The 27,250-nt window shown below is 44.9% G+C and overlaps 2 protein-coding genes across 6 annotated transcripts in view; both read left to right on the forward strand.

Moving 5' to 3' along the window:
* LOC117415516 (eukaryotic translation initiation factor 3 subunit K) overlaps window positions 1-2,412 on the forward strand; it is a 6,324-nt gene extending 3,912 nt beyond the window's left edge. For all 4 annotated transcript variants that reach the window (XM_059026606.1, XM_059026607.1, XM_059026603.1 and 1 more), the window contains 4 exons: window positions 78-144; window positions 559-636; window positions 949-1,074; window positions 2,363-2,412. In XM_059026606.1, coding sequence (XP_058882589.1) covers window positions 78-144; window positions 559-636; window positions 949-1,074; window positions 2,363-2,394 — 303 coding nt within the window. In that variant the 3' untranslated portion in view covers window positions 2,395-2,412. The remainder of the gene's footprint in view (window positions 1-77; window positions 145-558; window positions 637-948; window positions 1,075-2,362) is intronic.
* A 4,215-nt stretch (window positions 2,413-6,627) lies between these two features.
* Window positions 6,628-27,250, forward strand: part of LOC117415500 (alpha-actinin-4) — a 36,508-nt gene continuing 15,885 nt past the window's right edge. Inside the window, exons 1-7 of one of the 2 annotated variants that reach the window (XM_059026597.1) lie at window positions 6,628-6,998; window positions 22,050-22,164; window positions 22,302-22,421; window positions 25,365-25,451; window positions 25,981-26,068; window positions 26,338-26,416; window positions 26,789-26,870. In XM_059026597.1, coding sequence (XP_058882580.1) covers window positions 6,870-6,998; window positions 22,050-22,164; window positions 22,302-22,421; window positions 25,365-25,451; window positions 25,981-26,068; window positions 26,338-26,416; window positions 26,789-26,870 — 700 coding nt within the window. In that variant the 5' untranslated portion in view covers window positions 6,628-6,869. The remainder of the gene's footprint in view (window positions 6,999-22,049; window positions 22,165-22,301; window positions 22,422-25,364; window positions 25,452-25,980; window positions 26,069-26,337; window positions 26,417-26,788; window positions 26,871-27,250) is intronic. The other variant, XM_059026598.1, reaches the window with a different exon arrangement.

A 27,250-nucleotide genomic window follows, 5' to 3' on the forward strand; every position in this document is an offset into this window, starting at 1 on the left:
TCTCTCTCTCTCTCTCTCTCTCTCTCTCTCTCTCTCTCTATTCCCGATTTCCTGGATTGTGATTCCGGGCTCTGCAGCAAGGTCTGGAGGAGAACAGGGAGCTGATCGACGGGATAACCGGGTTCGAGGACTCTGTGCGCAAGTGTGAGTTCACTTGACAGTGTCTGTCTCTGTGTCGTATGACAGACCCTCCCTCCTCCCTCTCCCCTCTCCCTGGACCTCAGTTTTGTATCAGTTAATCTGTGGTGTGTTGGGTGTCTCTTATAATATGTTTCTAAGTGTTGGGTGGCTGCCTCTGATCGTGTTGAGAGTGTGTTTCATTCTCTTGCCCTCCCTCCTCCCTCTCCCCTCACCCTGTACCTCAGTTTTGTATCAGTTAATCTGTGGTGTGTTGGGTGTCTCTTATAATATGTTTCTAAGTGTTGGGTGGCTGCCTCTGATAATGAAAGGGTTAAATATGTCATAAGTCATTATATTCTAAGATTTAAATATGATAATACAAGATGTAATATTTAACTGTGGATTAACCATGTCTCTCTCTCTCGAACCCGTGTCCAGTCATCTGTCACGTGGTGGGCATCACGTACCAGAACATTGAGAGGAGGCTGCTGGCAGAGATGCTGGGAGATCAAACAGGTGAGTGTGGGGGCACTATCACATCAATAACGCTGATGAGGGCACTGGAGCCCAAACGCTGGTCTGCTTGACTCAGTTTAGTTTCAATAACACTGATGAAGGCACTGGAGCCCAAACGCTGGTCTGCTTGACTCAGTTTAGTTTCAGTAACACTGATGAAGGCACTGGAGCCCAAACGCTGGTCTGCTTGACTCAGTTTAGTTTCAATAACACTGATGAAGGCAGTAGCTGAACTCTCTCTCTCTCTCTCTCTCTCTCTCTCTCTCTCTCTCTCTGTCTCTCTCTCTCTCTCTCGCTCCCTCTCTCTCTCAGACGTGCAGATCAGGTCCTGGTTGAGTAAGTATGGATGGACGGAGAACGAGGACGGTCAGATCTTTGTGTACAGCCAGGAGGAGAATGTCAAACCCAAAAACATTGTGGAGAAGATCGACTTTGAGAGTGAGTGCCCCTCTCCCCATGTCCTCCCTCCCCCTCTTCATGGTAGTCTTTCAACATTGCACAAATACATTGTAAAGCATAGAGAAGCATTGTAAAGCACAGAGAGGTCTGGTAAAGCATAGGGAAGCATTGTAAAGCACAGAGAGGTCTGGTAAAGCATAGGGAAGTATAGTAAAGCACAGAGAGGTCTGGTAAAGCATAGGGAAGCATTGTAAAGCACAGAGAGGTCTGGTAAAGCATAGGGAAGCATTTAAAGCACAGAGAGGTCTGGTAAAACATAGGGAAGCATTGTAAAGCACAGAGAGGTCTGGTAAAACATAGGGAAGCATTGTAAAGCACAGAGAGGTCTGGTAAAGCATAGGCAAGCATTGTAAAGCACAGAGAGGTCTGGTAAAGCATAGGGAAGCATTGTAAAGCACAGAGAGGTCTGGTAAAGCATAGGGAAGTATAGTAAAGCACAGAGAGGTCTGGTAAAGCATAGGGAAGCATTGTAAAGCACAGAGAGGTCTGGTAAAGCATAGGGAAGCATTTAAAGCACAGAGAGGTCTGGTAAAGCATAGGGAAGCATTGTAAAGCACAGAGAGGTCTGGTAAAACATAGGGAAGCATTGTAAAGCACAGAGAGGTCTGGTAAAGCATAGGCAAGCATTGTAAAGCACAGAGAGGTCTGGTAAAGCATAGGGAAGCATTGTAAAGCACAGAGAGGTCTGGTAAAGCATAGGGAAGCATTGTAAAGCACAGAGAGGTGTGGTAAAGCACAGGGAAGCATTGTAAAGCACAGAGAGGTGTGGTAAAGCACAGGGAAGCATTGTAAAGCACAGAGAGGTGTGGTAAAGCACAGGGAAGCATTGTAAAGCACAAAGAGGTCTGGTAAAGCACAGGGAAGCATTGTAAAGCACAGAGAGGTCTGGTAAAGCATAGGGAAGCATTGTAAAGCACAGAGAGGTGTGGTAAAGCACAGGGAAGCATTGTAAAGCACAGAGAGGTCTGGTAAAGCATAGGGAGGTCTGGTAAAGCATAGGGAAGCATTGTAAAGCACAGAGAGGTGTGGTAAAGCACAGGGAAGCATTGTAAAGCACAGAGAGGTCTGGTAAAGCATAGGGAGGTCTGGTAAAGCATGTTAAGCTCTTGTAAAGGCATCGTGTGACCGTTCCCCTGCTATACTTCTCTCAGGGCTGCATGATACCTCCTCACTCGAGTGTGAGGCTTGACGTTGAAGGTGGATTTCATGGTCGTGGGTGTTTGATCTCTCTCTGTTTCTCTCTCCCTCCCTCCCTCCCTCCCTCCAGGTGTCTCCAGTATCATGGCCACATCACAGTAACTGCAGGCTCCAGGCACATTGAAAACACTTCGTCATTTTTTAAAAAATCTTTTGCATTCCTTTCTGTAAAACCCGGTCTCAAAATAAACTAATTTTATCCATAAAAAAAAACAAAGAATATATGTGTGGTTTTTCTATTCTTGATTTCTCCACCGATGTAATTACCCTGCACTTTGATGATGATGATGATGATAATAATAATAATAATGAGCTCTAGTCTAAACATTAATAATAATGAGCTCTAGTCTAAATATTAATAATAATGAGCTCTAGTTGTCTTAAATATTACCTGCAGTACTGGAACACACAGGTGTTGCTTGCTATAGTTTCAAAGTTGTAGTTGCATATTTTTAACCACAAGAGGGCACCAGAGTTACTGCTTCAAGTCACTGTTTTGAAACCATGGGTTTCATCAGTGTTATTGAAATTAAACTGAGTCAAGCAGACCAGCGTTTGGGCTCCAGTGCCTTCATCAGTGTTATTGAAACTAAACTGAGTCAAGCAGACCAGCGTTTGGGCTCCAGTGCCTTCATCAGTGTTATTGAAACTAAACTGAGTCAAGCAGACCAGCGTTTGGGCTTTAGTGCCGCCTTCAGTGTTATTGAAACTAAACTGAGTCAAGCAGACCAGCGTTTGGGCTCCAGTGCCTTCATCAGTGTTATTGAAACTAAACTGAGTCAAGCAGACCAGCGTTTGGGCTCTAGTGCCTTCATCAGTGTTATTGAAAGTAAACTGAGTCAAGCAGACCAGCGTTTGGGCTCCAGTGCCTTCATCAGTGTTTTTGAAACTAAACTGAGTCAAGCAGACCAGCGTTTGGGCTGGTAGTGCTTTCCAGGTTGCTCAGGTACCTGTGGTTGGTTGCTGAGCACACCCTGCCCTGAAGGCACTGACCAGCCACTCCCGATCTTCAGGAATGTCCTGTCATTAAAACGCAGCTGTGACCACCTCCCCACCCCACTCCTCTCCTCACTCCCTCTCTTCACAATCAGCCTCATTTCCTAATGAGGATTGTAAAGATTACAAAGAATCTGGGCAAGAGTGCTTGAGTGCTGGCCAAAGACACTCCTCCTTTATTGAAAGGAGAAACAAATATATATAATGTGAACCCCCTGTCCCAATATTTATTGGAGAATACTGCACTGTATAGAGAAAAATACACTCTTATAGACCTCTATACAGCTCTGCAGTGTTGAGTTCTCTTTCCTATAGACCTCTATACAGCTCTGCAGTGTGGAGCTCTCTTTCCTATAGACCTCTATACAGCTCTGCAGTGTGGAGTTCTCTTTCCTATAGACCTCTATACAGCTCTGCAGTGTTGAGTTCTCTTTCCTATAGACCTCTATACAGCTCTGCAGTGTGGAGTGGAGTTCTCTTTCCTATAGACCTCTCTCTACAGCTCTGCAGTGCTGAGTTCTCTTTCCTATAGACCTCTATACAGCTCTGCAGTGCTGAGTTCTCTTTCCTATAGACCTCTATACAGCTCTGCAGTGTGGAGCTCTCTTTCCTATAGACCTCTATACAGCTCTGCAGTGTGGAGTTCTCTTTCCTATAGACCTCTATACAGCTCTGCAGTGTTGAGTTCTCTTTCCTATAGACCTCTATGGTAGTTTTTTTTAGATATGAAATAAAAAATATCGTGTTTGGGCTCATGGATCTATTTTCTGATATTGCTTGTTTGAATTAATCAAATGCCTATGCTTTACCAGACCTCTCTGTGCTTTACAATGCTTCCCTATGTTTTACCAGACCTCTCTGTGCTTTACAATGCTTCCCTATGCTTTACCAGACCTCTCTGTGCTTTACAATGCTTCCCTATGCTTTACCAGACCTCTCTGTGCTTTACAATGCTTCCCTATGCTTTACCAGACCTCTCTGTGCTTTACAGTGCTTCCCTATGCTTTACCAGAGCTCTCTGTGCTTTACAATGCTTGCCATGATTTTACTGTGCTTTATTACACTGTGGTTTTGCTATAAGACGCGTTTCTTTCAAAACTGCACATTGGAAATGACTCTTTGTTTAAGTCATAGCTTGTTATCTATGAGAAATTAATAAATAATAATAATAATAATAATAATAATAATAATAATAATAATAATAATAATAATAATAGCAACTAAAGAAGAAATAGGGTACAACAAGTCACAGAAAAGTTCTAGAACAAGTGAGATCTGTGTTAAGTTAAATAGGGGCTATTGCACAAGGGCCAGTAATGCACACAGGAAAGCAGTGTGACCTAGTTACAGGAAACGTGCACCACACAAGAAAACACACACACAGGCTGCTGCTGCTGCTGCTGCTGCACAAATGCATTTTTAAAAGCCAGTTCAGTACAAAAATAAAAGTAGGCCTACTGCACACACTTATTTTTTTATTTTTTTAAAATAATTTCTGATGTAAACTGCCCTCAACCCGTCCAGCTAGCTGGTGCTTCTAAAATGAATTTGAACGTTGCAAAGAAAAAGCTGCTTACTGGCTCTGTGCAAAACCACACGGGTCCTGCAAACTGAAACCACAGTATTGAGAAAAAAAAAAACCTGTTAGCTAAACTCATATATATATATATATAGATACAGACACAGTAAGACACATTCATTTAAAAACATATATGTGGTAAAATGAATGATGATGTGTTGTTTAAATAAATGATTGTACATCTGTATTTGCAACAGTATTATTTCTTTATTTAGCAGACGCCTTTATCCAAGGCGACTTACATGTAATGTAATGTATTGAGTCATTGTGTGATTATTATTATTATTATTATTATTATTATTATTATTTGTCTGTCATGTTTCTGCTAAATTACATATCAGTTTTCTGTATATTTGAAAATGCTTTTATTTATTTTGTACAGTATTTTGGTTTAACATTTTTGTGTCTTTTTCAAACATCCTTAACTACTCGTGAGTTATATATTTAAAAACTTTTTATTTTCCCCCTAACTCAGTGTTTTGGTTTTTTTTTTTTTTCAAAAATTCTGTTTGATATTTAGCAAAGTATGATAAATGCATAAAATAAAGAGGGTACGTGTTTTTATGTGTAAGGGTTTACACACACACGCACGCACACACTGACACACACACACACACACACACACACACACGCACACACACACACGCACACACTGACACACACACTGACACACACACACGCACGCACGCACACACATACACACACACACACTGACACACACACACTCACACTGACACACACACACACACACACACACACACACACACAGAGGGAGGCAGCAGTGTGGAGTCGTGGTCAGGGCTCTGGACTCTTGACCAGAGGGTCGTGGGTTCAATCCCAGGTAGGGTACACTGCTGCTGTACCCCTGAGCAAGGTACTTTACCTAGATTGCTCCAATAAAAACCCAACTACATAAATGGGTAATTGTATGTAAAAATAATGTGTAAAAATAATGTAATTGTATTGTAAATAATGTGATATCTTGTAACAATTGTAAGTCGCCCTGGATAAGGGCGTCTGCAAATAAATAAATAATAATAATGATAACACACACATTTGTATGTGTAAGGGTTTACACACACACACACACACACATTTGTATGTGTAAGGGTTTACACACACACACACATTTGTATGTGTAAGGGTTTATAGACACACACACATTTGTATGTGTAAGGGTTTACACACACACACATTTGTATGTGTAAGGGTTTATAGACACACACACATTTGTATGTGTAAGGGTTTACACACACACACATTTGTATGTGTAAGGGTTTACACACACACACACACACACACATTTGTATGTGTAAGGGTTTACACACACACACACACTTTTGTATGTGTAAGGGTTTACACACACACACACACACACACATTTGTATGTGTAAGGGTTTATAGACACACACACATTTGTATGTGTAAGGGTTTACACACACACACACACACATTTGTATGTGTAAGGGTTTATAGACACACACACACACACATTTGTATGTGTAAGGGTTTACACACACACACATTTGTATGTGTAAGGGTTTACACACACACACACATTTGTATGTGTAAGGGTTTATACACACACATTTATATGTGTTAGGGTTTATAGACACACACGTTTGTTTTGATTACAGGAAGCAGATACTCATGTTTTGCTGTAAGACCTTCACGAATTTCAATTACACTGGTTAAAAAAAAAAAAAAAAAAAAAAAGTGGTCTGTGTAATCGATGATGGTATGAAGTTAATCGCATATTCATGAGCCACAAGCCTTCCCCTAACAGCAGTGGGAGCGGCGGGACAAGCTTCCGATTACTCCCTAGAGGTGAGGCGCAAACAGCGGAGGACAGACCTGCAGAGAACACGCCGGAGACTCGGGGAGAAGCGGGGCCGCGGTTATATTGTGTCGAGCACCGTGTGTGTAAAAGAGAGACAGAGACAGCGGGGACGGGAGTATAGAGACAGACCGAGACAGAGAGCGAATACACAGCCAAGGGAAAATGGTGGATTATCACGCCACGAACAACCAGCAATCGTCTCCCGGCGGAGGCCAGACCTACATGGAGCAGCCTGACGAGTGGGATCGGGACCTCCTCCTCGACCCCGCCTGGGAGAGACAGCAGCGAAAGGTGAGGCGGGGACGGAGGGACGGAAAAGCCGGGCGATAGATCGGCCCGGAGAGGAGACGCAGGTTGGGGAATATAACCGGGCTTTTATTAGAGGCGAGGCGACGGTGTGCGGGAGGTGGGAAAGTTCGGGGATGCGAACTGGGGCCTGGCTGTCGGGTTTTATTTTTTTATTTTCTTGTAATGCTGTAATCGTTAAAACAAAAAACAAAACAAAAAAAAAAAAAAAAAAAAAAAAGAACCGTGCACGAGTGTTCATTTCGGGGGGAAAATTAAAAGACGTTGCCCTTAGCGTCGAGGTAGTTTTATGACGCCTCCCTTCCATAAAATGCAAAAAAAAAACTTATCTGAAGTACTGGAGAAGTAGGTGGCAATTAACTTGAACGACCATATCATTATTGAGGAAAAGAATTAAAAAAAAATAAATAAATAACAACTTTATGGTTTTATTTGTGTTGATTTTTACGCGAGTACTTCTATAAAAAAAAACCCGTTTCAGATCTTGGATTGTAAATACATGTGGTTTAAGTGTTGCTAAAACGCTGACTTGTGAAAACAGTTTTGCTAACGAGTCCCGAGATACGATTATCGTGTCACGCACGCCAGTTATTAAAAAATGTAAAATTCAATAACATTTAGCGCTGTTACTGTATTTGGGGTGACGAGTCTGTTTGCTTTATATAAATACACAACGGAAAGTCTTTGTTGGACTTGGCACCAGTTTTCGTTTGAAGCGCAGCCGTTTGAATCGAAGCAGACTAACACTCAAAAAAAAAAAATTATAAGACAGGTGAAGATTGCGAGTGTACTTTAGGGCGTAAGGCGTGGGCTGCAACAAGAACGTGCTCGCTAAAACTTTTGAAGAATATAGCTGATCTAGAAAGCCAGAATTTATGCAATGCAGCCCAAGTTTGTTTTTTTAAGCAGGGCGCGTTTATAAAAACAAACACATGTAATACAATTAAGTATTGCATAATTGTGCGTGGCCTCTCTTTCGTTTCCACCCTTTTAACGAATTTTGGGTGTACAGTAATATTTTTTAAAAAAAACATTAATAATTTGGTAAATAAACGCTGTACAGGGCGATACATTGTTTTAATGAAAGTAAAATAAATTAATACAAGGCTAATATAGTCAGCCTTTAAAGTGAGTCGCGGGTGGGGGAGAGGAGAGAGAGAGTCTGGGGGAGTCCTGCTTTGCTGGACAGTTCAGTAAACCGGTTTGTGATTCCTGCTGTCCAGTTTGTCTCTGAAGCATTCCTCCAGAGTTCACAAGCACCGGATCAAGTGATTTTCTTCGGCTTCCTTTAACCAATTATTTTGTAAACATTTGAAGGAAGTCGCAATCCAGCTTGTTTATAATCATTTTCAGTGAAACTCATATTTTGTGTGATGAATGAGTTTCCTGAACCTAGGCTTGAGGGTTGATGTGATCAGCCTACACCCTGATATCAAATGGGTTATTATGTGTACAGGGGCAGAAATAAGACTCCTGTTGCACAGCAGGGTCACCCAGTCCAGGTTTTACTACCAGCTTGATCAGCCCCCAGTGTGTGTGGATAACAAGCTCAGGTGTGTGTTATGAAACTCATAGTGAAACCAGGACTGGATCACACTGCTGTGCAGTGGGAGTCATCTGCCCATCCCTGACTTACGCAGTCCATTCCCATTTGCACCCCTGTTCAGTGGTACGCATGTGTATTGCTGTCCATGTGTGCTGTACTATTGCAGTCATTTTTTATGGTGATTAGTTACCAGGATACATCTAAGCACATATTTCTGTTTAATAAGTATATACACAGTATATCTATTTACTGCCCTCCGGTTAAAAAGGTACAGAGGCAGTACACAAAATAAAAACAACTTGAAAATGTAATTTTGTTATCCTGCCTGAAATGTAAAGTGGAATTCAGCTGACGTGCGCTGCCTTTGAAGAGCACATTTCGGCCGCTCCTGTCCTCGTTCCGGTTTGTCTCGAAGGACGCGCCTTCTTTATGTTTGAACAGCTTGACGGTTTAGCAGCGGTGCCGCAACCCCTCCCCTCTTTAGAGGGAGGGAGGAGGAGGAGGAGGAGGAGGAGGAAGGCAGGACTGCTCCTGGCTCTCCTGTCTCCTGGGGTTTCTTGGTTTCTGTGTTTTGACTTCTTGAAGCCCTGCCTTCGCTCTATTTCATTGTGTAACAAGCCCTACAAGAAACTTGTGGGGGTGAAGGTGTCTCTCTGTGTTTGTCTGTGTGTGTGTGTGTTTGTGTGTGTGTGTAACTGTAATTGTCTGTTTGTGTGTGAGTGAGTGTGTATCTGTCTGTCAGTGTGTCTCAGTGTTTGTGTCGGTGTGTGTGTATCTCTGTCATTGTCTCTTTGTGTTTGTGTGTGAGTGTGTATCTCTGTCATTGTCTCTTTGTGTTTGTGTGTGAGTGAGTGTGTATCTCTGTCATTGTCTCGTTGTGTTTGTGTGTGAGTGAGTGTGTATCTCTGTCATTGTCTCTTTGTGTTTGTGTGTGAGTGAGTGTGTATCTCTGTCATTGTCTCGTTGTGTTTGTGTGTGAGTGAGTGTGTATCTCTGTCATTGTCTCTTTGTGTTTGTGTGTGAGTGTGTATCTCTGTCATTGTCTCGTTGTGTTTGTGTGTGAGTGAGTGTGTATCTCTGTCATTGTCTCGTTGTGTTTGTGTGTGAGTGAGTGTGTATCTCTGTCATTGTCTCGTTGTGTTTGTGTGTGAGTGTGTATCTCTGTCATTGTCTCTTTGTGTTTGTGTGTGAGTGAGTGTGTATCTCTGTCATTGTCTCTTTGTGTTTGTGTGTGAGTGAGTGTGTATCTCTGTCATTGTCTCTTTGTTTGTGTGTGAGTGTGTATCTGTCATTGTCTCTGTGTTTGTGTGTGTGTGTATCTGTCTGTCAGTGTGTCTGTGTTTGTGTGTGTGTGTGTGTATCTCTGTCATTGTCTCTTTGTGTGTGAGTGAGTGTGTATCTCTGTCATTGTCTCTTTGTGTTTGTGTGTGAGTGAGTGTGTATCTCTGTCATTGTCTCTTTGTGTTTGTGTGTGAGTGTGTATCTCTGTCATTGTCTCGTTGTGTTTGTGTGTGAGTGAGTGTGTATCTCTGTCATTGTCTCTTTGTGTGTGTGAGTGAGTGTGTATCTCTGTCATTGTCTCTTTGTGTTTGTGTGTGAGTGAGTGTGTATCTCTGTCATTGTCTCTTTGTGTGTGTGTGAGTGTGTATCTCTGTCATTGTCTCTTTGTGTTTGTGTGTGAGTGAGTGTGTATCTCTGTCATTGTCTCTTTGTGTTTGTGTGTGAGTGTGTATCTCTGTCATTGTCTCTTTGTGTTTGTGTGTGAGTGAGTGTGTATCTCTGTCATTGTCTCTTTGTGTGTGTGAGTGAGTGTGTATCTCTGTCATTGTCTTTGTGTGTGAGTGAGTGTGTATCTCTGTCATTGTCTCTTTGTGTTTGTGTGTGAGTGAGTGTGTATCTCTGTCATTGTCTCTTTGTTTGTGTGTGAGTGTATCTGTCATTGTCTCTTTGTGTTTGTGTGTGTGTATCTGTCTGTCTGTGTGTCTGTGTTTGTGTGTGTGTGTGTATCTCTGTCATTGTCTCTTTGTGTTTGTGTGTGAGTGAGTGTGTATCTCTGTCATTGTCTCTTTGTGTTTGTGTGTGAGTGAGTGTGTATCTCTGTCATTGTCTCTTTGTGTTTGTGTGTGAGTGAGTGTGTATCTCTGTCATTGTCTCTTTGTTTGTGTGTGAGTGTATCTGTCATTGTCTCTTTGTGTTTGTGTGTGTGTGTATCTGTCTGTCTGTGTGTCTGTGTTTGTGTGTGAGTGTGTATCTCTGTCATTGTCTCTTTGTGTTTGTGTGTGTGTGTGTATCTCTGTCATTGTCTCTTTGTGTTTGTGTGTGAGTGTGTATCTCTGTCATTGTCTCTTTGTGTTTGTGTGTGAGTGTGTATCTCTGTCATTGTCTCTTTGTGTTTGTGTGTGAGTGTGTATCTCTGTCATTGTCTCTTTGTGTTTGTGTGTGAGTGTGTATCTCTGTCATTGTCTCTTTGTGTTTGTGTGTGAGTGAGTGTGTATCTGTCATTGTCTCTTTGTGTTTGTGTGTGAGTGAGTGTGTATCTGTCATTGTCTCTTTGTGTTTGTGTGTGAGTGAGTGTGTTGCAATCCAGCTGTATGCAGCTGCTGTCTCGGGTGGGGGTTGCGGTTGTGAGTTTCAAAGGAATTGGCGGGTTGGTTAAGTATGATGTCATTCCTTCGGCATGGTCGAGAGCTCAATGGACAACAGAGTTTTTTTTGTGTTTGTTTTATGAATGTGTTGCCAGATATGCACTTTGCTCTTTGTAAAGAGATTAATAGATTCCCATCATACCAAGGCTGTCCTGCATTCCTCCAGTGTTTCGAATCGCTGGCATTCCACTGCGCAACACTTACACTCGCATAACCTAATGCTCACTCACACGCACGCACACACACACACACGCACGCACGCACACACACACACACACACACACACACACACACACACACACACACCTTGCGTGCAAACCAAGGACAGCCAAGAGACTCTGAGAAAATGGCTATTCCAACAGTGTCAGAAAAGCCTGTAAAGACTCCCGGGAGGTGGTATGACTGAGTTTTATGGGAGTCTGAGTGGGAGAGGTGAGACAGCAGGCAGTGCAAGGGCTGAAGACAGTAGTGCACCAGCGGGCAAATTTAAAGTCTGGTGCTTTCAGTTCAGTTTTCTTCCAAGGTTGCTGTAGCTGCTTACTGTGTATGAGGTTTCCCTGTCAACAGCAGAGAGACTGGAAGACTTGATTAGTTCATATATTAGGAGATGGCTGGGAGCTCCACGATGCCTCAGCAAGGTAGCACTCTACGGTAAAGGGAAACTGCAGCTGCCAGCTTCAGCTCCAACAGAGGAATTCAAGTGCGCTAAGGTTTGGCTGGAAATTACACCGATGGAATCGCGTGAGGGAGGCAGCACTGATAGGGAGAACTGGGAGAAAGTGGGCAGCAAAGGACGCAGTGAAAGATGCAAGGACTGCCCTTAATGGGGCAAGTGCAACAGGGTAGAGGAGGCCTTGACCTCCGAAGACAGGAGGGGACCCCTGCGAGGCTTCCCTCCAAGCCCATTTCAGACGGTTGCCATGCAGAGGGGGATAGGGGAGGCCACACTTTCGTTGATCCCTGGAGCCATCGACACCGGGCCAATGGGAACCCACACTGCCTAGAGGAAAAGCGCTGCAGGCTCATACATTACAATAGGAAATCCACACTGCCTGGAGGGAAAGCGCTGCAGGCTCATACATTACAATAGGAAATCCACACTGCCTGGAGGGAAAGCGCTGCAGGCTCATACATTACAATAGGAAATCCACACTGCCTGGAGGGAAAGCGCTGCAGGCTCATACATTACAATAGGAAATCCACACTGCCTGGAGGGAAAGCGCTGCAGGCTCATACATTACAATAGGAAATCCACACTGCTTGGAGGGAAAGCGCTGCAGGCTCATACATTACAATAGGAAATCCACACTGCTTGGAGGGAAAGCGCTGCAGGCTCATACATTACAATAGGAAATCCACACTGTCTGGAGGGAAAGCGCTGCAGGCTCATACATTACAATAGGAAATCCACACTGCCTGGAGGAAAGCGCTGCAGGCTCATACATTACAATAGGAAATCCACACTGCCTGGAGGAAAGCGCTGCAGGCTCATACATTACAATAGGAAATCCACACTGCCTGGAGGAAAGCGCTGCAGGCTCATGCATTACAATAGGAAATCCACACTGCTTGGAGGGAAAGCGCTGCAGGCTCATACATTACAATAGGAAATCCACACTGCCTGGAGGAAAGCGCTGCAGGCTCATACATTACAATAGGAAATCCACACTGTCTGGAGGGAAAGCGCTGCAGGCTCATACATTACAATAGGAAATCCACACTGCCTGGAGGAAAGCGCTGCAGGCTCATACATTACAATAGGAAATCCACACTGCCTGGAGGAAAGCGCTGCAGGCTCATACATTACAATAGGAAATCCACACTGCCTGGAGGAAAGCGCTGCAGGCTCATGCATTACAATAGGAAATCCACACTGCTTGGAGGGAAAGCGCTGCAGGCTCATACATTACAATAGGAAATCCACACTGCTTGGAGGGAAAGCGCTGCAGGCTTATACTTCACAGTGAAGTTACGTCTTGGTTGATCCCCACCACTCCCTTATCTTGCCAAAAACCGAGTCCGATGTTGGGAAAAGTGGACTGCGATTCATGGAGGCTACAGACCAGTTCACTGCTGCAGATGAACCTGTTCTGGTTCCAGTGAACCGCTCCTGTAGTGCGTGTAACTTGTGAGCGGGCCCAGGGATCAATGATAATTACGATTACAGCAGAATTGTTTGCTGAAATTGTAACTAGGCCACCACACACTAGACCAACCCGATTAAAAGTGGTGGAAACTACGAGAAGAATGACAAATAAATGCGTAATTAAACTGTAATCAATCAGTCAGGTCTACCAAGGCTGAACTACAATCGCGTTCAAATTGTGATCGCAGTTAATTATGGATTGCGCGATTTGACATTTCTAACGGAGCCCAGGTCTGATTGTTGATGCGTCTCCTAGACCCTTGGTTGTTCACTCAGGCCTGTAATCGTCAGGCACTGCGAGGGAGGCGGAGAATGCAGCTGCGGAGTTAAATATTTAAAGAATCAGGCGCTGGGCGTCTCTCTTTAATTGCGGTGTTTAACTCGGAGCGCTTGGACTGCAGAGTCGTAAAAACACACACACACACACTCTATCTCTCTCCTCTCTCACACACACACACACTCTCTCCTCTCTCACACACACACACACTCTCTCTCCTCTCCTCTCTCCTCTCTCACACACACACACACTCTCTCTCCTCTCACACACACACACACTCTCTCTCCTCTCCTCTCCTCTCTCTCACACACACACACACTCTCTCTCCTCTCCTCTCTCCTCTCTCACACACACACACACTCTCTCCGCTCCTCTCTCACACACACACACACTCTCTCCTCTCACACACACACACACTCTCTCTCCTCTCCTCTCTCCTCTCACACACACACACACACACTCTCTCCTCTCCTCTCCTCTCTCCTCTCACACACACACACACTCTCTCTCCTCTCCTCTCTCCTCTCACACACACACACACACTCTCTCTCCTCTCTCCTCTCTCACACACACACACACTCTCTCCTCTCTCACACACACACTCTCTCTCCTCTCCTCTCACACACACACACACACTCTATCTCCTCTCGCACACACACACACACACACACACACACACCTGCAGTAGCTGACATCATGTCACGCCATTGAGGAAGGACAGAGCAGGGCTGGTAGTTTCCATTGAATTTTCTCTGATAATGGCAGTCACCCTGCTAGGCTGTCTGTGTGACTTTCATAACCCAAGTAAAGGGTTTTTTTTAATAAAGAAAAGCAAATAAGTTGTCTAGCTAGACTGATGCAAAATGCACAGTGAGGAGGCAACTGTGCTAAATAAAAAAAATAAAAAAAACATCAGTTGGCAAAAGACGCAGTAGGTTATATTCAGTTTAACATTTTATTGTCCTCCTTTTAAAAAAAGAAGCAGCTAGCGTGTGTGTGTGTGTGTGTGTGTGTGTGTGTGTGTGTGTGTCACTTTTCCCAACTTGACCTTGTGTGTTTTTTGTATTGTTTCGTGTTTGGGTGTGTGTGCGCGCCTGGTGACTTCATCAGGACTTGCGAGGTGAACCAAGGGAACGAACACACCCTAAATAACTGACCTCGCGCCACACCTGACACAGCAAAGGAGAACAATGGCTCTTAAAAACTAAACAAAATATTCACACCCCCTCCTCCACCCTTCTCAGGAAGGCTGTGAAGTTTACAACGCACGATTTCTACTGCTGCTTTTCATTCAGTCGGGTGTCGCCCCCCCCCTCCCTTTACATCACGTCGAGAGTGTGTTTGATTCTCCTGCAGTGTCTGAGGGGGTGGGTCTGTCGTACAGAGAGTGCAAGAGAATGAAACACACCCTCGATGGGTTAGAGGGACACAGGTGATCAGCTCACAAATGTGTTTAATCTGTTTGTGGTGTAATCATTTTGGAATGCTGACACAAGACTTACACTCTCAGAAATTAAGTGTTGCTGCTGATAATGTGTTCCAGTAAGGACATGACTTAGTAATGAACTTTTTATGGAAGTTTTCAGCTTTTCAAAAAAAATAAAGAAATAATGAGCCGTTTTTCTGTGTGTCGCCTCTAACCGTGAAGCCGTGACGCAACAGTGGTGTTAGTAATACTGCTAAAGTAATCTTTAATTACGAATTTCATTCAAATGAGTTTAAGACTTGGAGAAAGCGAGGCAGGCAGACGGGCTTGTAGGTAGTAAATGTTTGGAGTGCTGCTCTGTGTTTGCTGTGTACAGACCCAGCTCTGATTCCCTGGCCTCAATGTGTCACTGTGTGTTGATGTGCGAGTCTGAGGAGCTGCACACACTGCTGCACACAGGCAGGTACGCTGACCATAACTAACACACCCATTCCACAGCACTGCCTTCACCGCTACTCAGAGGCTTCATGCATTCAGGGACAGACGTTTCCACTAGAAGTCTTTCTCAGGGTCTTCAGTGTTAATTCAATGGCAAACGTTTCCACTAGAAGTCTTTCTCAGCGTCTTCAGTGTAAATTCAATGGCAAACGTTTCCACTAGAAGTCAAAGTTTGTCTTTTGAATTTACACTGAAGACACTGAGAGACTTCTAGTGGAAACGTTTGCCGTTGAATTTACACTGAAGACACTGAGAAAGATTTCTAGTGGAAACGTGAATGCAGGCAAACATTTTTTTTTTTGAGTAAATAAATGATGTAATGTACCTGCATACCTACCTGCCTACATTATTACATTATCTTTCCATCCAACTGTCTCTTCGCCCACTCGAGAGCCTGAGGTCAGACAAGGTAGGCATTTCCGGCTCCGAGTTTAAAAACTGAAAGCACGCCTCCTCGCCCCCTACTGACCTGCTAGAAACATCACACTCCAAAGAAAATACATGAAAAACAAGAATCAACATCCGACTAATCACATTACTAAAAATATATATATATATATATATATATATATATATATATATATATATATATATAAATAATTAATTTAAATGTTCTTGGAATAATCCCAGTATCATTTTTTGGTATGTCTTCTTAGTATTTCTCATACACAACAGAGTCAAGTCAAGCTGTATACAAATGGTTCTATTTTAATGAAACTGTAAAATGTTTTATTAAAAGTACAGGAGTCCAGCTGTCGGTGAGCACTCATGAAGGCGTTCGCTGGAGTATGACGTTCTCCGCGCTTGAAGTGCACTTGCTGGAAGAGGGCTTTCTTTCTCCGTGCAAGCAGTGATTGTATCGGCGCACTTGAGTCGGGTGGCTGGGACTGAGTGCTTCTCTGCTGTTCAGTGTTTCAGTGCTTCACTTCAGTGGGGTCTGCAGGGGTGCAGTTAAAATAAACCCTGGCACTCCAGCGGCCAGTCCGACACGGAATAATTCAGTTATTTGGATCAAGGTCTCCACAGGTGCTGAGAATCAAGCGAGGGTCGTTTTGGTGTCGAAACGAGGAGTAGAAACAGCTGTCTGGGGTTGTGTGGATTTCTGTTCTCCACAGAGTCTTAAGATCAATCACAAGCCCAAGCAGCTGTTTCTTCACTCGTTTCTCTTGGAATGGTAAAATCAGCCCAGTCAACACCAATGGCCCTCGTCTGATTATCAGCACTTGATTTCTGTGGTCTGTGCAGCGCTGGCTGCTGGTGTAACTCTCTATTGCCTTATAAGGAGAGAGAGAGATGGCTTGTTAAACTAGTTTGTCCACATTGTGACACAGATATAAAGGGCTTGCTGTGTTCTACCGCAGACACACGTACATGCGCGCACGTGCAGACACACATACACACGCAGACAGGGTGAGATACTCAACACAAACTGAATATTTGCTGGAGATTTCCACAGAAATCGGGCTGACAATCAGGGGAGTCTCTCTGTCTCCTCTCTCTCTCTCTCTTCTCTCTGGCTGCTGCTGCCCTACCCAGCTGTCCCTCGCCAGGCTGCTCGGAGTCAGTCTGCAGCATCGAGTGTCTCTCTCTGCTCCCTCTTTGAAAGGATGGTCCCTGCAACTCTACCTCAAACCTTGCAATGCGATACCTCGGGGTGGGGCTGTTAGCGAAGGGTTAATACAATAGCTGAACTGGGGACAGTGTAATCCCAGCCCTCGCTGTGTCTGCAGGTTTATACTGCACAGAGCCAAAAGATTCCCTGATAAAACCTTTATTGTTCAAACCTGTAGGTCGATTAACTTTCATTATTGTGTTTAGTATAGGAAATACAAAGTGTGTGCGAGTGAGTGTGTTTACTTAGGTCTTAGAATAGGAAATCTACACTGTATGGGAGTCAAAGAACTCGGAAGCACTGTAAACAGACATGTATGTGTTTGTGTGTCACACACATGTAGCTTCCAAACACAGTTCCCTCTCCCTCACTCTCTCGCGCTCCCTCTCCCCCTCTCTCTCTCTCTAACAGAAAGAAAACACTTTTTTTCAATTGATTTTTTATGATCCTTTTTTGATCTAAAATCTATTTAAGGAGAACATGATGTATTTTAAGATTTTTTATATTGATAAGTCTTATTTTTGTTGTGTTTTACTTTTATTGATTTTTAATGGATTTTAATTGGAATGTTTAATAAAGGATCTTAAGTCTCTCTCTCTCCCTCTCTCTCTCTCTCTCTCTCGCGCGCTCTCCCTCTCCCTCCCCCTCTCTCTCTTGCTCTCTCCCTCTCTCTCTCTCGCGCTCTCTCCCTCCCCCTCTCCCTCCCCCTCTCTCTCTCTCTCTCCCTCTCCTCCCCCCCCCCCCCCCCCCCCTGCCTGATTGACTGTCCACACCCTGTGACAGACTGACCTTTGTGTTGAGCAGGCGTCTGCCACAATGTCTCGCCTGGTTTCCTAGGCGACTGATTCCTGGCAAAGGAAGAAGGCAGGGCTCTGTTCCTGTGTTTTATGATGATTTGTTGGTTTGGGGGTGGCAGCGAAGTCTAAATAGTGACTGATAAGATTCGTGGTTCCCTTGTACTGCTTCCTGGAGAGGAGGAGAGAGGGCATGCAGGAACACCTGAATACCTTCAGGGATGGAAATAAGACTCCCGTTGCACAGCAGTGTGATCCAGTCCTGGTTTCACACCTGAGCTTGTTACCTGCACACACTGTGGCTGATCAAGCTGGTAGTAAAACCTGGAGTGGATGAAACTGCTGTGCAATAGGAGTCTTATTGCCATCCCTGCACTTTCACCTCCTGGATAATTTGTATGTGTGTGTCTAGGGTGTCCTTTTTAAGGATCAAAAGTAAATTCCTGATTGGTTTAACTGAGTTCCTATTTGTGTAGCCTTGGCACCAGACAGGGTCGTGTACAACGATGCTTTGAGAATGGTTTGGTTTATTGGGAGTGCTGGGGGGGGGGAGCTCCTCTTTCACAGCTTCATAAACATTCCTCTCTGCTGGAATGCTGAGCACTCAGACTGGGCAGCAGTTTACAAACATCCCAGCGATTTAGTTTGTTTGAGATTTCATTCTCCGAGAAGTGCCCTGATCCTGTCTGTGAATCTGTGTGTGTCTCTCTCTCTCTCTCTCTCTCTCTCTCTCTCTCTCTCTCTCTCTCTCTTCATCAGTGTGACAAACTCGGAGCAGAGAAGTGTTATGGCCAGTGTGTTGTTTTTACATGGGTAAATGTTCGTGTTGATGCTGGTATTCAGATAAACGGTGCACGGGTGTGCTTTTTAAAAAAAAATGTGTGAATGATATATTATTTGTTTAAACGCTGTTTTAAAGGCGTGTGTTTTCTTTGACTCTTTTGGTTGCCTCCCTTGATGATGTAAAAATAAACGTCATTCAGGAGAACAGCTCCAGCAGGGTGTGAAGCACTGGGACAGGTTTATAAGGGGGGGGGGGGGCTGTATGTAGTATTATTATTTATTTCTTAGCAGACGCCCTTATCCAGGGCGACTTACAATTGTTACAAGATATTACAATATTTTTACATAGTTACCCATTTATACAGTTGGGTTTTTACTGGAGCAATCTGGGTAAAGTACCTTGCTCAAGGGTACAGCAGCAGTGTCCCCCACCTGGGATTGAACCCACGACCCTCCGGTCAAGAGTCCAGAGCCCTGACCACGACTCCACACTGCTGTATGTGTGTGGTGGTATGTAGGTATGTGTGTGGTGGTATGTAGGTATGTGTGTGGTGGTATGTAGGTATGTGTGTGGTGGTATGTAGGTATGTGTGTGGTGGTATGTAGGTATGAGTGTGGTGGTATGTAGGTATGTGTATATCTGTGTATGTAGGTATGTAGGTGGTCCCATAGTTTAAAGTAAGGGGTTCATACCAGACGGTTATCGGTTCAAATCCCAGCTCATTTGGTAGGATTTTGTGTTTTTGAGAGTGTGTGTTACGTGTACCTTCTCCACGGTTTATGTCCATTTGGTTCAAAACTTCCTCGTTTCTGACTCGTGACTCCAGATCTTCCTGAACGCATCTATCTGCCCACAGAGAAACTAGAGCCTGCCCTTCCTCTGCGTCCCGAGGCTGTGCTTCTCTCTCATCACACTCGCTGACCGCCATGCTTGTTAACCCCGCCCCTGCCTCGGCCGGGCTCCCAATTCAGATGTCTTTTGAGACCAGAGTTTCACGGGTTGGGTCTCTCTTGGCTTGACAAGCAGCCAGTGGAGAACCACCCGTACCCGTACCCGAGCCCTCGGGGGTCGGGTGTGCCAGTGAAGGGGTACAAGAAATCCGAAAAAAGAGAAATGCCTTCAGTGACTGGCGTGATGTCATTTTCAGTGTATGGACGCTGAGAAAGACTTCCTGTAAACGTTTTGTCAGTGCATGTATTAGCTTTTTGGGTTATTTCTTGACATACCTGTTTGTTTAGCAGATTAACTCGGAAGGGGGGTGCAATACAGAGAGGTCCTGAAAGTATTTAATCTTGACACAGTAAACTGTGTGTGTGTGTGTGTGGAGAGGGGGACTCCTCCCTCCCCCCCCCCCCCCCCCCCTCCTTTCCTGCATTCCTCAGTGTTGAGATCATCACTCACACTCACGCTAACACTATGACGCACACACAGTTCCCATTCATTCATTCATTCATTCATTCATTCAATTAGCAATCGCTCCGCAAGTGATAAACAGCACACAGCCAATCCAAACTCCCCAGGTGTAGGATTTTATTACTGTCTTCAGTGTAAAAGCCAGTAGGCGACTGCAGGTAGAAAATGCTGTTGGGTGTGTCTCTGCCTAGATCTGTCTCTCTTTGTCCCTGAGCGATGAAGTTGTGGCTATTATTAGGATCTCTCTCTCTCTCTCTCTCTCTCAGCACAGATTTCCCATCCCAGTGTCACTGTGATTTTCACTGTTTAGTGCGCGGAGGCAGGAAACTGCAATAATATTCCCTCCTACTCCCTGGGCGTTGGCGGGGGTAGGCTAATTTTGGTGCCCAGGCTAAGTATAGGTAAGAGTACCGGCCAGTGAGCTCCTTGCAGCTCCCAGCGTTATTGGAGACGAGCGAACTGCAGACTAGATACTGTGACAGACCCTCCACCCTCCATCCCCAGTGCACGGCTGAGGGAGGGAGGGAGGGAGGGAGGGAGGCAGGCTGCTGTAAGCTCCTGCCAGTTCATTCTTGTTCAGTTCAGCATTCCTGTGCAGGGAGTGGCGCTATCTGCGTGTTACAGGAGCTCCAGATCTCAAGCTATTCCCTTCCTGATGAGCCACGGCAGTGTTAAATAAACTCACTTCCTGGCTGAACCGATCACTGGAAACTGTCCCATACATAATAAATAACATTGTACTTTTTATTATTTATTTATTTATTTATTTATTTATTTATTAATTGTGTGCAATTATTCTGGTTGGTTTAAGCTGCTTTGGTTCTAGCTCTCTCTCTCTCTCTCTCTCTCTCTCTCTCTCTTTCTCTTTATTCCTTTCTCACTCCCCCACTGTCTCTCTGTCCCACTCCCCCGCTGTCTCACTCCCCTGCTCTCTCCCCCCTGCTCTCTCCCTCTCTCAGACATTCACAGCCTGATGTAACTCTCCCTCCCTCTCTCTCTCTCTCTCTCTCTCAAATTCAAATTCAAATTCAAAAAATGCTTTATTGGCATGACAAAATGGAATTGAGTTTTGCCAAAGCAATTCAACAATGAACATTATCACAAAACAACCCAGACAATACAATACAACAACAACCCTCCCATTTCCCTCCCTCCCTCCCTCTCTGTATTTACAGTGGACATGGGTGCGCATGAGTGCCTGGTCCCCGTGCTCCAGGGTGTCTACATCAGGGTCTGTTTCTCTGTCTCTCTGGCTGTGGCAGACAGCTACATACTGGGTAGCTAGCTCTGCTGTCTGCTGCTCCTCTCCTAACAGAACTGGCAGTTTTTCTAAGTCAGAGAGCAGCTGGAATGTTGTGGCCTGATTGGACATTTTGGGGAAGTACGTGTCCCTGATTTGCTTATACTGGGGACAGTGTAACAGGAAGTGCATTTCACGGTGACAGCACAGCCTTTTATCTTTGGCAATCCAGGTTTTTTTGTGCTGGCCAGGCTGTGGTCACTGAGTCTGTACTTGGTCAGGATCTGTCTTTGTTTTGTGTGTTTGACCCTGACCAGATATTCTGCCAGGGTAAATTCTTTTTTTAGGGCCAGATAGCATTGTAATTTATTGTGTGATTCAATTTCGTTATTCCAATGTACTTTATAATTGTTTTCCTGATTTAGATTAATTTGTTTCATTTTTTGTGCTGGGAGTTTTTTTGTTGGTGGTGTTCTGAAGCTCGCAATTTGGCTCAGTTGGCTGAGCTTCAGTACCATTCTACTGAGGGGATTCTCTTGTGGGGGCTGTGTGCAGCTCCGCAGTGCAGTGTGGTGGTAGGACTGCGGATCAGCCTGCTGTAGATGGATCCAGTAGTTGATCTCTCTCTCTCTCTCTTTCTCTCTCTCTCACTCAGACGTTCACAGCCTGGTGTAACTCTCACTTGCGGAAGTCAGGAACGCAGATTGACAACATTGAAGAGGATTTCAGAGACGGGCTCAAACTGATGCTGCTGCTGGAGGTCATATCAGGTACACACCAAGTGGAGTGCCAACCAAGCCTGCTTGTAGCGCTGCAGCATGATCACTGATATTAACACTTTATTAACATTATCCCTGGCTCCCTCAGTCACACTGCAGTCTGTCCTCTCTCTCTGTCGTGTCTGCAGGTGAACGGTTACCCAAACCTGAGAGAGGAAAGATGAGAGTCCACAAGATCAACAACGTCAACAAAGCGCTGGACTTCATCGCCAGTAAAGGAGTCAAACTGGTTTCCATCGGGGCCGAGGGTGAGTGGTGAGGGGAGGGGACTTCCCAGCAGCAGCAGGGCTAGTGTGAGATTGTAACCCTGCTCAAACTCCTGGCTCCTGATCATTTCAATATTAATAATAATAGACTTCATTGAGGGGAGCTCTGAACCCCAGGACTGGGTGCAGCAGCAGCAGCAGCAGCAGCAGGGCTAGTGTGAGTTTGTAACCCTGCTCAAACTCCTGGCTCCTGATCATTTCAATATTAATAATAATAGACTTCATCGAGGGGAGTTCTGAACCCTAGGACTGGGTGCAGCAGCAGCAATAGGGCTAGTGTGAGTTTGTAACCCTGCTCAAACTCCTGTCTCCTGATCATTTCAATAATAATAATAATAATAATAATAATAATAATAATAATAATAATAATAATAATAGACTTCATTGAGGGGAGCTCTGAACCCCAGGACTGGGTGCAGCAGCAGCAGCAGGGCTAGTGTGAGTTTGTAACCCTGCTCAAACTCCTGGCTCCTGATCATTTCAGTATTAATAATAATAGACTTCATTGAGGGGAGTTCTGAACCCCAGGACTGGGTGCAGCAGCAGCAGCAGCAGGGCTAGTGTGAGTTTGTAACCCTGCTCAAACTCCTGGCTCCTGATCATTTCAATATTAATAATAATAGACTTCATTGAGGGGAGTTCTGAACCCCAGGACTGGGTGCAGCAGCAGCAGGGCTAGTGTGAGTTTGTAACCCTGCTCAAACTCCTGGCTCCTGATCATTTCAATATTAATAATAATAGACTTCATTGAGGGGAGTTCTGAACCCCAGGACTGGGTGCAGCAGCAGCAGGGCTAGTGTGAGTTTGTAACCCTGCTCAAACTCCTGGCTCCTGATCATTTCAATATTAATAATAATAGACTTCATTGAGGGGAGTTCTGAACCCCAGGACTGGGTGCAGCAGCAGCAGGGCTAGTGTGAGTTTGTAACCCTGCTCAAACTCCTGGCTCCTGATCATTTCAATATTAATAATAATAGACTTCATTGAGGGGAGCTCTGAACCCCAGGACTGGGTGCAGCAGCAGCAGCAGCAGCAGCAGGGCTAGTGTGAGTTTGTAACCCTGCTCAAACTCCTGGCTCCTGATCATTTCAATATTAATAATAATAGACTTCACTGAGGGGAGTTTGGTAGTAGTTTTACAATGACCTTTTCAGCTGCTTTGACTGTTAATCGGGCTCATTGATTCAGTCTCTTGGTACATGTCAAGCCTGGGGGTGATCTCCTCTCCCTGTCATTGGGAATGGCTTCTGTTTTAATGGAGTGCGGTGGAGAGCTCTCTCACTTCATCAGCGAGGGACAAGAGTTTTTTATTATTTATTTATTTATACATACAGGAAATGAACCCATTGAGACCGAGGCCTCATTGGCAAGGGGGTCCTGTCATACACAGACACAATCGTACATAAAACAACACCGTTAATATTTGTGTGGTCCAGCCTTACACAGTAACAACAAGTAAAGGGTTTGAGTGCTGCTCTGAAACACGAATTTATTTATTTATTTATTTATTTAGCTGTATTTACTGTACCACAGTTGGCGTGGTTGGAAATAACTCCTATTGCATAGCAGTTTTACCCTTTCACATTTAGACAACATTTTAATGTTTGGACGTTGTTTAAACTGAATGAAGTATTAGCACTCCTTTTAAGGAGTTAGTGCAGTTGATTTAGAGAGAGAGAGACACACTCTCAGGGATGGAAATAAGACTCCTGTTGCACAGCAGTGTCACCCAGTCCAGGTTTTACTACCAGCTTGATCAGCCCCCAGTGTGTCTAGGTAACAAGCTCAGGTGTGTCTTATTATTAAACTCCTAGTGAAACCAGGACTGGATCACACTGCTGTGCAATGGGAGTCTTATTTCAATCCCTGTGACACACACACACACACACACACACACACCCTGAAGATAGGGCTGTCAGAGTGGGGACAGCATCGCTGCACCTCACCCAGTTGCCAATTAGCAGCTCCGATCTGCAGGTTCCAAGTCACTGGACCAGCTGCTACCCCTCCCTCCCTCCCCTGTCCCCGTTCCTGTCCCTGTCCCCTGGTATTTAGGAGTGGAAACAAAAATTCAGCACAGTGGAAAAACAAGCATGTTGCTATTGCACTACAACCCCCCCTCCCCCAGTGCTTAATCAATACCAGGATGGCAGAGATGCAACGTGTTAGATTTATTGAGCACTGGGGATTTTGCATCCATGCTCAATTAAACATGCAGAACTGGATTATAATCGCCCCGGTGTCGTCTTCATCGCCTCGCACCTATCCTGTTGCCAGCCCCACATGCATAGTTTATAGTTTAGTAATATGCACATGGAAGTTGCTTTTCAGCTGCATTGTCTATTTTTGTTATTTCCGGCTTTTGAATAATTACATGTTCTCAAGGTATATATTCTATTACTTGCTGCCTGTATTGATATGCAGATAGGTCTCCCTGTCTCTGGCTCGCTTGTTCACCTGTGTCCTGCTCTCCCTGTCTCCCTGCTCCTGGCTCGCTTGTTCACCCGTGTCCTGCTCTCCCTGTCTCCCTGTCTCTGGCTCGCTTGTTCACCCGTGTCCTGCTCTCCCTGTCTCCCTGCTCCTGGCTCGCTTGTTCACCCGTGTCCTGCTCTCCCTGTCTCCCTGCTCCTGGCTTGCTTGTTCACCCGTGTCCTGCTCTCCCTGTCTCCCTGCTCCTGGCTCGCTTGTTCACCCGTGTCCTGCTCTCCCTGTCTCCCTGCTCCTGGCTCGCTTGTTCACCCGTGTCCTGCTCTCCCTGTCTCCCTGCTCCTGGCTTGCTTGTTCACCCGTGTCCTGCTCTCCCTGGCTCGCTTGTTCACCCGTGTCCTGCTCTCCCTGTCTCCCTGCTCCTGGCTCGCTTGTTCACGCCCGTGTCCTGCTCTCCCTGGCTCGCTTGTTCACACCCGTGTCCTGCTCTCCTCTCAGAGATCGTGGACGGGAATGCTAAGATGACCTTGGGGATGATCTGGACCATCATCCTGCGCTTCGCAATCCAGGACATCTCCGTCGAAGGTGAGTGGGGTTGTACACAATTGTATGATTGTATTATATTGTATTGTAGTGTAGTTTAGTATATTGCACGGTCTTGAATTGTAGTGTAGTGTAGTGCATTGTATTGTATTATAGTGTAGTTTAGTATATTGCACGGTCTTGAATTGTAGTGTAGTTAAGTGTATTATATTGTAGTTTAGTGTGTTGTTGTAGTGTAGTGTATTGTATTATAGTGTAGTTTAGTATATTGCACTGTCTTGAATTGTAGTGTAGTTGTGTATTATATTGTAGTTTAGTGTGTTGTTGTAGTGTATAGTATTATAGTGTAGTTTAGTATATTGCACTTTCTTGAATTGTAGTGTAGTTTAGTGTAGATGTATTGTATTGTATTGTATTGTATAGTATTAGTGTAGTTTAGTATATTGCACTTTCTTGAATTGTAGTGTAGTTTAGTGTATTGTATTGTATTGAATTGTAGTGTAGTTTAGTGTATTGTATTGTATTGTAGTGTATTGTATTGTATTGTAATTCTTCCTCTACTTCTCTGTAGAAACCTCTGCAAAGGAGGGCCTGCTGCTCTGGTGCCAGCGCAAGACAGCCCCCTACAAGAACGTGAACGTGCAGAACTTCCACATCAGGTAGGGAACCCCAACCCGAACACAAACCCCATCCCGAACCCAACCCAAACCCCAATACAAGACAAGGTTCCAAAGTCCAAAGTCCCAGACTTTAGCACATGCTTTGTTATTGCGTGGCAAGCTAACGTTACCGCTCTCTCTCTCTCTCGCTCTCTCTCTCTCTCTCTCTCTCTCGCTCTCTCTCTCACTCTCTCTCTCTCTCTCTCTCTCGCTCTCGCTCTCGCTCTCTCTCTCACTCTCTCTCGCTCTCTCTCTCTCTCTCTCTCTAGCTGGAAGGACGGTCTTGCCTTCAACGCCCTGATTCACAGACACAGGCCCGAGCTGATCGACTATGACAAGCTGAGGAAGGTAAAGACCCCTCCCTGACCCAGCAACACGATAACAAAACATCACCAATACCGGACTGAAATAATCCTCCGCACGGTCAGCAAGTGGGGCAAAAAAAAAAAAAAAACAGGCTTTTGAAACAAACTTTAAAAACAGTCAGTTTGTTGGAATAAATAACAAACACCGTGTGATGTAATACCCATGACTTGCCCGCAGTGTATACACCCCTGTGAGACACACAGCCCTGCTCCCTATAGAATATTATGAGTCACATGTCAGAAATGCACCAATCGCAGTGAAGTGCTCATCAAGAGGCTTGACTCCGTGTAGTGTACCCCTAATGAATTCTCAGAGCGTGCCTCGTGACCTGTCTGTCTGTCTGTCTGTCTGCAGGACGACCCCATCACTAACCTGAACAATGCCTTTGAGGTGGCTGAGAAATACCTCGACATCCCCAAAATGCTGGACGCTGAAGGTAGAGCCTGTTCTGTACTTTACACTGGGGATCAAAGAGGGGAGGTGTGGGGATCAAAGGGGATGGAATTAGGACTCCCATTGCTTAGCAGTTTGATCCATTCCTGGTTTTACTAGGGGTTTAAGGAGACACACCTGAGTTTGTTATCCACACACACTGGGGGCTGATCAAGCTGGTAGTAAAACCTGGACTGGATGACCCTGCTGTGCAACAGGAGTCTTACTTTCTTCCCGTGTGTGTGTGTGTGAGTGTGTGAAGGACTGTGTGTGCGTGCGTGTGTGTGTGACTAATTAAAAACACAATCCCCATGCTCTTAACTAGATGAAGCCACACGGATGCATCTTTTAAATAAATTAAAGCTGTTTTTGCAGAGAGTCTGT

The sequence above is a fragment of the Acipenser ruthenus genome, chromosome 7, assembly GCF_902713425.1.
Source record: "Acipenser ruthenus chromosome 7, fAciRut3.2 maternal haplotype, whole genome shotgun sequence".
Taxonomy (NCBI): domain Eukaryota; kingdom Metazoa; phylum Chordata; class Actinopteri; order Acipenseriformes; family Acipenseridae; genus Acipenser; species Acipenser ruthenus.